The sequence below is a fragment of the Anopheles bellator genome, chromosome 2 (assembly GCF_943735745.2).
Source record: "Anopheles bellator chromosome 2, idAnoBellAS_SP24_06.2, whole genome shotgun sequence".
NCBI classification, from domain to species: Eukaryota; Metazoa; Arthropoda; class Insecta; order Diptera; family Culicidae; genus Anopheles; species Anopheles bellator.
In genome coordinates, this window is record NC_071286.1 from 48,738,649 (window position 1) to 48,749,571 (window position 10,923).

Consider the following 10,923-nt stretch of genomic DNA (forward strand, 5'->3'; position numbering starts at 1 on the left):
TATGTATATATACATATAAAATATATTTACTACATAATATACAACAGTCTTACATGCTTGAAGCAAATCCTTTGAATCGGTACGGTTGCCTTCGACGTAAACCATATCAACCGACAGGCCCAATTGGGGATTTTTTTTCACATAGTTTAGTGCCACTTCTACTGCAACATTGGCTAAGTTATTGTCAACTTCGTTAACAAACACTGTCGATTGAGAAAGAAGCAAAACACATACAAAATACAAAAATACACTTTATCGCATCAAATCCAAAATACACGATGAAGAACTACTTCGGTCAGTTGGCAAATATGAATCCATTTTACCATAACTTTATAAAAAACGTAGATGAACATGAAAGGAATTTGTATGGAGATCTTACTAATATTAATATTTTGAGTCGTTTGTCCCTCGATGGACACTATTGTGAAAGCTAAAACTTTTAAGCAGATCAGAGCAAACAGTCTTTTCCCACAGATTAGCGCCATTGTACAAAATATGTAGATAAATCGATAATCGGGATCCAGATACTAGCGCGACCACACAGTACGAAGATGCCCCAGAAAATGAAAGCGAACCAATTGGTGACCTCATTTTTAGTGATATATATGTTGTCTTTAAACGTTGCCCAGGTGATGGTTCATGTGCGTTGATATCATTTTTACGGCATGCGTGGACCAATTCGATTCGATGGATCATCAATTGCAAGAAACGATATGATTTATTTTCACTTGCTTACTTGTAGCTGATGGCAAGTTTTGTTGTATTTCACCGTATTTACTGAACAGCGCATAATATTAGCATGTCCATGCTAAATATTAAACTCTGCTAAATCATGCATGTTTAAAAAATATCCCATCCCAATATCCCAATAATACCATCTAAGATATAAGATCGAAGGTTCAAAATCAGTGGTAGATTTTTCTATTCGGAATCCTTCCAGATAGTTTCCAACTAGACAGCAGATGAGACCAAAATTCTACTCAAATTGCATCGCTATTCGCTATCCCAACAACCTCAACACGATTGGATGAATTTGGTTCATTATTCTCTCCGCTGCAATCTTCACGATTTCGACTACAATCCTGTCCGTGCCTGGTCCTTTTATTCTTTAGTCGACGGATAGCCCTCCGCGTCTCTTCACTGTTCGGTGGCAGAAATACATTTGTATCCGACACTGGAGTGTTTGGCTGCCTGGTGGTTTGATCGTTGAGTAGTTTGTCAAAATTCTGGCCCCATCGCAAGAGGAACGCTAGTCAGATTTTTAATCTTATGACCTTAAGTATAAAAGTTGTTTGGCCTGCTACAGCTTTGTAAAATTGTTTTGTGGATTTGTATAAAGTACATAGAACTTCAAGTTCACATTGTGGTGGATGCAGCCCCAGCTTAAGTGACACAATGTATCTGTGGAGAAGGCAGAATCGAGAAACAATGTAGCAGCGCGAAAGCTGTTCTAGGAAAATAGTTGCGTTTGGGTAAACAATAAGAACGAACACTCATTGGGACACCCGAGCTGCATCTTCTGAGTGAGGCGCGCTAAGCAGCAGTTGATGTAAACATTAGAATCAGCATAAACAGGATCACGCCACCCGGGCGACCACCGGTAATGCTAAGCATTGCAAAACGGGTCACGTATGACACCACAATTAAGACTCAGTACGCTGAGTTTGATTAAGATCTAAATCAATATCCATCCAGACGCGGATGGACCAATAAGAAGAAAGATCACCATCACGGCAGAGGACCTAAGGAGAAGAAGAAGACTCCAACAACAAGAAGAACTCCCGTAAGAAGGAACTTAAAAACAATCAAAGAGAATTTTCGGATGGTCACGGCACCATTGGACCACAAGAGGGGTCGCCTCACTAAAGATTATAGGGATATCGTCATCGGGATATGGTGACATTATAAAACTAAAATAAGCAAGAAGGAAATAAAAATACGACATCGTTGTACATGTACAATGTGTTGTCATAATTATGAGAACTTGGCTTCCACTTGACTTAAATTTTAAAGTTAGTTTTTTTTCTCCTGCCTTATTGAAAGATATTTTTAAGATATTTCCAACATGATTAGCTTTATTTTTAAAGTTAGCTTGTTGAGTCAACTTTTTTTGGGTCGAGCAATCCACATAGTTTAGTTATTACTTACGCCAATATTGGGCCAACTTGTGTATCTGCTCCACAAGGGCAGGCATAACAGCAGTGATAGAAATATCTAGCAGGTTTTGTAAATGTTGTACAGCTTCTTCATCAGACAGATCAAGCCGTAAGTTGTCTTCAACTTTTTTAACAGATTTATCTGGTTCGAGTGCAATATCTGGCACGGATGCATCTACCATTAGGCCAAACAGATTAAGCATAACATTTGCATGACGGCGAAGATGCAAAAATGCTGTGTAGCATAACTTGCGAAATGTGTGGTAGTACTCGGAGCTAATACCTCCCATGGCCTCAACCATTTCCTTGCTCAGTTTCATTGGCGGGGGCATTGGTTTCGGATCGCGACCGAGAATATAACCAAAATCGATGTGAAACAACTTTCCCGATGACGTTAGCAGTAGATTGTCAAGATGTCGATCTCCGATGCCTATAAATAAACATAAATAGCATATATGAATCGTATGATAAATAATTAGTGCAGCATAGAAACACGGGTGTAATATATTATGTGTTTAATTTGATGTTAGACTATGACCATTACTAACCTAGTAAATAAGTTATTACGCAGTATCCTGCACAACTTTTAATATAGGTATCCATTGTCTCAGCCGATATACCGAATGGACCTGCTTCACATGGATTAAACTTGCGGAAGTAATTATGTATACTTCCCTCGGAAGTAAGAGCATCGGCAACTGTGACTGAGTCCACATACTGCATGAAACCGTGCTTTGAGCTAGTGGCCAACACCCGGTAGGGGGTTAACTTCAGGTCGAGGTTCTCTTTTTGTAGCAGTTTGTCCATTAATGTAATCATTTGCAATATTAACTGATCTTGACGAAGATCGTCACCATGCTTAAAAATGGCGACGTACTCTGAATCGGTGGTGGTAAGAAACGTGAGCCTGCAATAAACACATAACATAATGAAAACCTCGTTCATATGTATCCATGTTTTAATCCTCACTTAGATGGCATCAGCGCACTCTTGAATAAGGACACTTTCTCTGGAACGATTCCTACAATCTGCACATCTGGATCTAAAGGGAAGACTATTGGTCCAAAATGGTTGAAGTTAATTTTAGCTGAACCTGACGAACTGGATTCGGCCAAATATTGCTGAAACTTTTCCGTCTTTCTCTTTCGATTGCCCGATTCCTTAGCAACAATTTTCACTAGTGTTACAAGTCGATCAACAAAATGTTGCTGTTCTTTTAACTGAGCGTGCATGGTTTTCATCTCTGGTGATCCTATTTTAATTGAGAAAAGTGAAAAAGGTGCAATGCATATATTAATTGCATTTAAATATTACAATAAATTTTTGCTTACCTGTATACAAATTATTCAAAAACTTCCGAAGGACGTTAACATACATTTCACGTATTTTTACATCTTGTTTACTGCTCTTTTCGTCTTCACACTCAATTGTTAAATACCAGTAAAGATAGTTGGCTAAAACAGGGTCTTTGCAGGCACGATGAATCACAAAATTAGCCAAGTTGTCTACATTGCTGGGTTCGCAGCGATGCGTCACATCGTTTTTCCTTGATGTTCCTTGATATCAATAATATTTATAGTGATATTTGTTGAAGTAAAATGATGTTTTTATTATTTTTTATCAATAGAAAGGCAGAGTCTTATTTATCACCAACTTAAAGTTTTGCATTCAAGTTGATGCGAAAGTTTGCGCAGAAAGATGATCTACTGATCTACGAGTAAGAAGTAATATGATGTTGTAAACAATAAAATTACCTAATTCCTGGAGTCCATCGTCATATTTAACCACAGTGGAATCATCATACGAATGGAATATTTCTCTGCCTTTAGCAAGTTCACGATTAGATACATACTACAATGAGATTAAGTAAAAACAATTTGAAATATAATCATGGGTCAAAAAATTATGAGTTACAGTAATTTAGCTCTAGCGCAGAGGTCTCAAACACGCGGCCCGCGAAACTGTTTTGTGCGGCTCGCGGACACCACCGCAGAATATATAATTACGTTATACCAGTCAGGATAGTCAGCAAAAAAACACTTCTTCAGCTGCCGGCACAGAAGTGACCGATACGATTTATTTCAAATCCAAACCAAATCAAAGTGCGTAAAATTCAATGAAAAAAACATTTTCTTTATGTGATGCGGCCCGCCGACTATCAGTTACTTCCCTCTGCGGACCGCCTAGCTGTTACTTTCCTCTGCGGCTCACGTGCTAATATGAGTTTGAGACCTCTGTTCTAGCGCAACGAGAACGCAGAACAACTGGAGAAACAAGGAGCAACTGAAAATCAGGCAATTGACGAGCCGATATACTTTCAAGAACAACTCTATTCCTTCGGTATGCAAATAATTAACAAACGGCAAAATCAGCGTAAGAAGGACGAACTTGGAAAATACTGTTATTCAATCTTCACTCGCACTTTTCGAGACATATCATACATGAAGCAAATAGAGCCGAACCGACTCGCTGGAAAACTTTGCATTTGTAATGTCAAAACACTGCAGAACAGAGTATCTGAAGACGTAATGATTTTTAGAGCTTTAATGTTAACTTACATTCACTTCTTCAAATAACTCGTATTTTAAGGCTTGCACGAGTTGAAGTAAATATAGTAAGAGATATTCATCCGAGGCCTCGTTCAGGCGAGTGATGGCGTACCTTGACAAAAAAGCAGATTAATTAAAAGTTAATGGTTCGTTCAAATATACTTTCTATATTCTCATACTTCCTGACTACGGGATGTCGGAAACTGGAATTGAGTAATTCAAGCGCATCTTCCACGTCCATAGGAGCCCAACTTTCAAGCAAAGCTAGTGCTTGCCGCACTTCCGTCATGGTTTCCCAATTCACACATTTCAAAAACTTGGTGAGCGCTTTCTTATGCGTACTAAGATAGAATCGATACTTCCAAATTATGTCTTGTTCCTCGCTGCTCAGCGGGTACGTCGGCGAGTATCGATAAACGATGGAATTCAAAGTGTCCCGTACTCTGAAAAATATTATGAAAAAACAGTAACATACGTATTTTACATCATACAGATTTATACGAACATTGCGTTGGGTTTGACATCTCTGTCCGAAGTCCCAGCCCTTGCCGACCGTGAAAGCCGATGGTGTTTACGCTCTACGAGATTTTCCTATCGGAGAAGTTTGTTTTAGTCCTAGTTTTATATTTTAAAAGGCTCTTAAAGTGTTTGGACACTATTGATATCATACATTACCTGGTCTATTTCGCAATCAGGAACAACCACGATCTTTGGTTTCAATGTGTGAGTCAAGATTGAATGCACATTCTTTTCAAGATAAATTACTGAGCACTGCAAAATTTCCGGTGATTAGTCACTGTTCATTAAAAACACACGTAGCAAGCAAACTAAAATTTCAAATTTTCTTACCAGTTTTTCGTCTATGAATATTCGAGGAAATTCTATCATCAGATACAGAAACTGCGAATTGCGTTTTTCCATCTCATTGATAACCTCCAGCTCACGGAAGGTGAGACGATCCAACCAGTCAATCTGTTAAAACGAGTCAACATGTAAACTAAACATACTAAATCTACAGCCCAAATACCTTATTCATCTGTCCGTTTCGATGCTTTTTAGCCAATTTTGAGAGTCGCTGCATCTGACTAACGCCCGCATTTGCGCATTTTCCCGGGGTCGAGGAATCGGTGCTTCCATCTGGCTCCACTTGTGGCCATACTTTAAGGTCATACAATCCCTTAAATATGATCAAAAAGTGAACTTGCAGTAACGGTTTCTAAATTCATTGCTGCTCGCACAAACCTGGCGAAACAAGCCATTAGTGCTGAAGAAAGTTATCGACGTCCCTCCAACGACTGTCGTCTTCTCCCGGCCACCAGCGCAGTCGTATATGGTTAGTCCCAGCACAGAATTACGTGAAATGTCCGTGAACCGGAGGGGCAATGTCACCCATTCGTTCCAACTGCAAGAACAAATGTAAACTATTCAAAAACAAGAACATCGTCGGATGAATATTTGTTTAGGTACCTCCAACGGGTGGTGAAATGCTTATGTGAAGTGCAAATTGGTAATCCAACCGCTTCTCCATTATCAAAAATAGCAAGTTTCACCTTTAACGCAGGAGTTTTCTCTGTATACATTCCGGAAAATTTAAGCAATGGTTGTTCTATGAGCTGTTCAAACGAATGCCCCACGTTTTCTCCTTCCAATGTGCCACTACAGACAAAAACAAATTTCTATAATCTCAATCTGAATTAGTACTGGTGGTACTTAATTTGATGCGATTATCTTACATTTTTATTGATAGTTTTTCGTTCAACGACGAGCTTCCTATGTACCGGAATGCACTTTCCATGTTTGCTAGATTGCTAGATTCACGTTGAAATTGTTAATAGTTATGAAAAGCCTTGAACTCTACTACTCTTTTCCGAGAGGAGGATCACCAATATAAAATAACATCAACTCTTTCAACTATTCTGGTCTCAAAACGAAAGAAATTATAGTTCAATGTTTACATTCCTGTTGACAATGTAATGCGTTTATAACGCAAGCGCTACTTCTACAGAATACAAAGCGCACCGGAAGAAAAACAGTTGGAAGTTTTGGAAAGTTTAGTTCAAGAACACAAAATGTTTTGCGAAATACGAGGATGAACAATTACTTTGGTATCATTCACGAGGTACTTCTGAATTGTGGAAGTCGTGTGGAAAAACGAAAGAAGGTCCATGACCAAAATCTCTCACAAATGATAATAACAATTTCACACATTTTCTGTCTGTTCGGTCGGTTCACGGCGAGAAGCAAGTTGTTAAGTTACTCGATTCTCGCATAGGTTTTGTCTAATGCTAATGTTTTTGGCTGTGAGATTGCACATTATCTTTTGTCAGTTTAATACACACTTGTATTATCTCTCTATGGTCATCAATGGGGAAGGTAGAGAGGGCAGAGTAGTGACACTTAATCCGTCCATGCGTCCCAAAACAATGCTTTGGTATTATTTCCAATTTCTACTGCTTTATTTTCGCTAGCCGGCCGCAATCCACTCACACCGGACAACCTGGTGACCGAAATAATCCAGAGCCTGGGAGAGCTGGGAGTGCTTCGCCTGCCGGGCCATAATGCTACAGCTCCAACAGGCGTAGACAGGTTGGCCAAGCTGAAGCCGAACAGCGAGTCTGAAGCGCACAAGAGACGGAAAGATAGCAACTTAGCAAATACCAGTCGCAATTAAGTACAATTTGATACAAACGTAGTAAAATTTATAGTACAAGCTTAATGATTATATTATAACATTGTTACACTATTGACACCAATAAAGGGCTATGAACAATCGCTTTTCTGCCCCTTTGACCAGGCCAAGTAACCAGCGTCCAGGGGTGGGTCACCAGGAAACTCTCCCGTATCGTAAGTAATACGAAAACAATCATCCGCATAGGCTGCACCAATTAATCGTTTTCTATGTAAAAGATTTAAGTTCGAACTCTTGAAGTGTATCATTTTGAGTGCATAAACTACAAGTTGGTACTTAATACGGCTCTGCCCGTTCTAATAATAACAAATAAATGACATATTAGCGTGAATGTTGAAAGTAATATAATTTCTCCATGAATTGTTTGGAATGACTCAGATTCTGTAAGCATTAACGAAATTATATTTCTCACACGACCATGTTTCGTAAAAAAGAAACAATATTGAACAAATAATTATCCATACAAGCTTGCATTAAAAAGAAGGAGGTATTATATTCGTACTGTTCAGTGTCATACGTTGATCCGTAAGCGTTACTTTGACTTGTAGGCAGTTCGAGGCAAAAACACATTAAAGGCGCAAATTCCGTTTTTCATATGTTTAAGCACATTTACACAATATGTTTCTCCATGCAGCGCCTGCGCACGGTATAGGCAACTATTGAAGCATGATCCAATTTACCAGGCAAAACCGAAAACGTGGTGCCATCTACCATGCGCTTCCTTATCGCCTTGTGTTCCTGCCTTGTGTTCCGCATTTCTTTGCAAGTTCCGTCCGCAGCCGTCACTACTTTGTAATACAGTTCACGTTGCTCTAGCAGCTTGCGTTTGGCGGCCGTAATGCATGATACAAAGTCAATCAATAGTTGACAGAGTTGCTTAGCGCTTGTACATGGACGCAACGATCCGTTGATACCGTACACTAACAGATCGGCGATTCGCAACAAAGTAAGTGTATGTCTTTGCGCTGCTGTAACACGCGGTAGTGTCATACTAGAACCAATGGTTTTACCAGATCTGTTGCCCATATTATTCTGTTGCCTGTTCGCTCCACTCGGCTCAATAAATGTTTTCGAACGCGCTACGTACTTGGAACTGTAGCTTCTGTCTCCAACGCCTTGCTGAGAGGGCTGTCTTAAGGTCACGGGAACCTTTCGTTCTGGGCGGTTAGCAGTAGAATGACTGATGTTCGTTTGAAGTTTGTCGATATTTGCGCTACTGCTCAAATGTGGCGCACTCTTGTTGTGACGTTTATGAGCCAACACCGGTTTTAAACCATTTCTTTCGCCGTACGTCGGTTCTCTAGCATGTATGCTAGATTGTTGTTTGACACTGGTAGTACTACTACTGTTAGTATTACCGCCGTCACTAGAAACGGCCTCCGCGAAACGACCGACGACGGGGTCGAAATTGTCGCTTATACCATCGGATGTAAGAAAGACAATATCACCTTCTTCGACGTAAGTCATAGACAGGGTAAGGTTACTCATTTCTGGTTTATCACCATGAACCGGTCCAAGAGCACCTAGGGCATCCCGCATGTCCCGCATAAGATTGACATCGTGAGAGGCTATCAATAAAGGAAACAAAAGGCTTTAATATTTTTGATTCAATCGTTAGTTCAATAGATGATTTTCATTAAAATCTTTTATCTTACCCTGTGTTAGTTCACGAACAATTTTGTTCTTAGAAAACACATAACCTAATGAATCTCCCACATTACAGCAGCAGACAATACTTTGATTTGAATCTTCTGCAGGAAGCACAATTGCAACGGTCAACGTGCTCAATGCTCCACCGACTTGCAAGATGTACTTGTGGGCTTCCCAAAAGCTACGAATTAAGCTCACGAATATTTCCTTTGTAGACGTTACTGTAAAAATTATAAATTACAAAATATCAAAAACCACAAGCATACCATGGTTCTCGAGCCTATTACACTCAATTTTATCTATCTTATTTAAGGAATGTTTTACTTACCTTGATGAATTCCAAAAACTGCAGAATTAAGATACTCCATTGAACCCTGTACTGCTGATCGAGCGGCAATCCTTGCTCCTTCCCCTAACAATTTAAATAATTAATTTGTTAACCACTTTCTGTTTCCCAGCGTTCATTTAGTACCCACCCCAATTGACACCATCAGCCATGGCCATAATACAGGAATCCGCACGGGTTACGATCCCAAAACAATCGGCGATTGGATCACCAACACTGCCTGAGGAATGAAAATGCTTTTCGTATAACGACACTGATATCCCATAAGCATCTTCATTCGGACGATTCCAGTCAGCAATGCAAGCTATTGGTTCGTTGTCATGGTTGGTCTTTTGGTCGAATTCTTTCCCCGCTCCATTTTTGGATGATTTCGTTATTTGCTCCAGTTCTGAACTGCATGCGCTATTTGAAGATTCGCTGTGCTTTTGGTAGGTAGTATTAGCAGAATTTGAGTTTAAATTTGATTCCTTCTGCACTATAGGTCCCGAATCCGGCGGAACATCGATAAAGTCAATATCATCAGCAATGCCAGCCGTAAGATGAGTCCTTGTGCGCCTAATTCCTGTGAGACCCTCGAACGGTCCTGTATAGGCCGCATCAGTTTGCGATTGGTTTACCACGTATCGTTGGATTCGAACTTCGGCCATATCCTCCGGCGATTTACCATTGTGAATTATCGGTGTAGAATCTGGAGGTTCCCAAACTCTAAATTATAGAACAGTACAAGAATAATCGTACAATTAATTTCAACGTAAAGCCATTGTTTTATTGAACTTATGTAAATAAATCATAGCTTAAGCTAATAGAAATGGTATCGATATTCGCATGTCTGGAGCGGCAATCTCTTACCCTTCCAAATATTGAGTTATGAAGCTTCCATTTGGCATCGGTGAGGATTGCTGAACTCGGTTTCGATGATCGCGTTCAGACACGAAACTAAGCTGACGAAAGTAGGTAGAAACTTTCTGACGAAAAGATGGCATTTATACTGGATATTGTCAAGAAAAAGAACTGCGGCAGACGAATTTTACTTATATGCTCCACTTAAGTAAAACCTTATCGCATTTCCGCAACCCGATGAATTGAATTCAATTAGAGGTAAATCAAGCACAATTGTCAACATCAGCTAAATATGCGTTTTAACTGTTTTTGGTTCGCGAAGCTTGCCTAACCCTTCTATGAAACACTTTCGCAGCATAAAATCCGAAATGAGCTAAAACGTAGTAGCAATACCGTAAGTTAATGTTTCTGGCACTTCAATGTTGATGCTATTTTCTCACGTACATTATGCTTTTACTGGGGGGCTACATGAGACGTAACGTAATGTTTTTGACATTACCGATTAATGCCAAACTGCTGCGCCTCTGTCAAAACTTTTACGGGTCGGCCGAGGCAAAAATATAAAACGAAGTGTCAAACGTGTTTACATTCGTGTTTTTGGTCCGAGAAACAGAAATAGAAGAGAAATAAGTTGATTTCTGAATATTTTTTCCTTTTCTTTCGATTTTGTTGCGACACCAGCAAATGAATGTT

General features: G+C 39.6%; 3 protein-coding genes across 4 annotated transcripts in view; all 3 read right to left on the minus strand.

Annotated features, from left to right (window-relative positions):
* Window positions 1–6,137, minus strand: part of LOC131208558 (ionotropic receptor 25a) — a 12,222-nt gene extending 6,085 nt beyond the window's left edge. Inside the window, exons 1-3 of one of the 2 annotated variants that reach the window (XM_058201350.1) lie at window positions 6,095–6,137; window positions 380–418; window positions 54–203 (exon numbers count right to left, since the gene is read on the minus strand). In XM_058201350.1, the coding sequence (XP_058057333.1) occupies window positions 54–203; window positions 380–418; window positions 6,095–6,098 (193 nt within the window). In that variant the 5' untranslated portion in view covers window positions 6,099–6,137. Of the gene's footprint in view, window positions 1–53; window positions 204–379; window positions 419–1,595; window positions 1,642–6,094 lie in introns of those variants that run through there. The other variant, XM_058201349.1, reaches the window with a different exon arrangement.
* Window positions 2,086–6,611, minus strand: LOC131208557 (phosphatidylinositol 3-kinase catalytic subunit type 3). Its single transcript, XM_058201348.1, has 14 exons — window positions 6,439–6,611; window positions 6,173–6,361; window positions 5,948–6,107; window positions 5,733–5,882; window positions 5,555–5,677; window positions 5,381–5,476; window positions 5,211–5,296; window positions 4,885–5,148; window positions 4,715–4,817; window positions 3,911–4,007; window positions 3,488–3,712; window positions 3,126–3,408; window positions 2,705–3,063; window positions 2,086–2,586 (listed from the first exon to the last, which is right to left on the minus strand). The coding sequence occupies exons 1-14, from the start codon at window positions 6,498–6,500 to the stop codon at window positions 2,141–2,143; spliced, it is 2,643 nt and encodes an 880-aa protein (XP_058057331.1). The 5' UTR covers window positions 6,501–6,611; the 3' UTR covers window positions 2,086–2,140.
* A 1,162-nt stretch (window positions 6,612–7,773) lies between these two features.
* On the minus strand, window positions 7,774–10,642 carry LOC131209002 (PP2C-like domain-containing protein CG9801). Its single transcript, XM_058201963.1, has 5 exons — window positions 10,240–10,642; window positions 9,521–10,095; window positions 9,373–9,456; window positions 9,050–9,265; window positions 7,774–8,962 (listed from the first exon to the last, which is right to left on the minus strand). Exons 1-5 carry the CDS (start codon window positions 10,371–10,373, stop codon window positions 8,004–8,006), a joined length of 1,968 nt encoding a protein of 655 aa, XP_058057946.1. The 5' UTR covers window positions 10,374–10,642; the 3' UTR covers window positions 7,774–8,003.
* Between the last annotated feature and the right edge of the window lie 281 nt (window positions 10,643–10,923).

Coding starts and splice junctions, on each gene's coding strand:
- LOC131208557 (XM_058201348.1), bottom strand. CDS start 6,500: ATGGAAAGTGCATTCCGGTACATAGGAAGCTCGTCGTTGAACGAAAAA. Junction 5,883..5,947: donor CTAATGGCTTGTTTCGCCAG/GTTTGTGCGAGC, acceptor ATCATATTTAAG/GGATTGTATGACCTTAAAGT. Junction 4,008..4,714: donor AGTTATTTGAAGAAGTGAAT/GTAAGTTAACAT, acceptor ATCTCATTGTAG/TATGTATCTAATCGTGAACT.
- LOC131209002 (XM_058201963.1), bottom strand. CDS start 10,373: ATGCCATCTTTTCGTCAGAAAGTTTCTACCTACTTTCGTCAGCTTAGT. Junction 9,457..9,520: donor GGCTGATGGTGTCAATTGGG/GTGGGTACTAAA, acceptor TTAAATTGTTAG/GGGAAGGAGCAAGGATTGCC. Junction 9,266..9,372: donor AGTTTTTGGAATTCATCAAG/GTAAGTAAAACA, acceptor TAATTTTTACAG/TAACGTCTACAAAGGAAATA.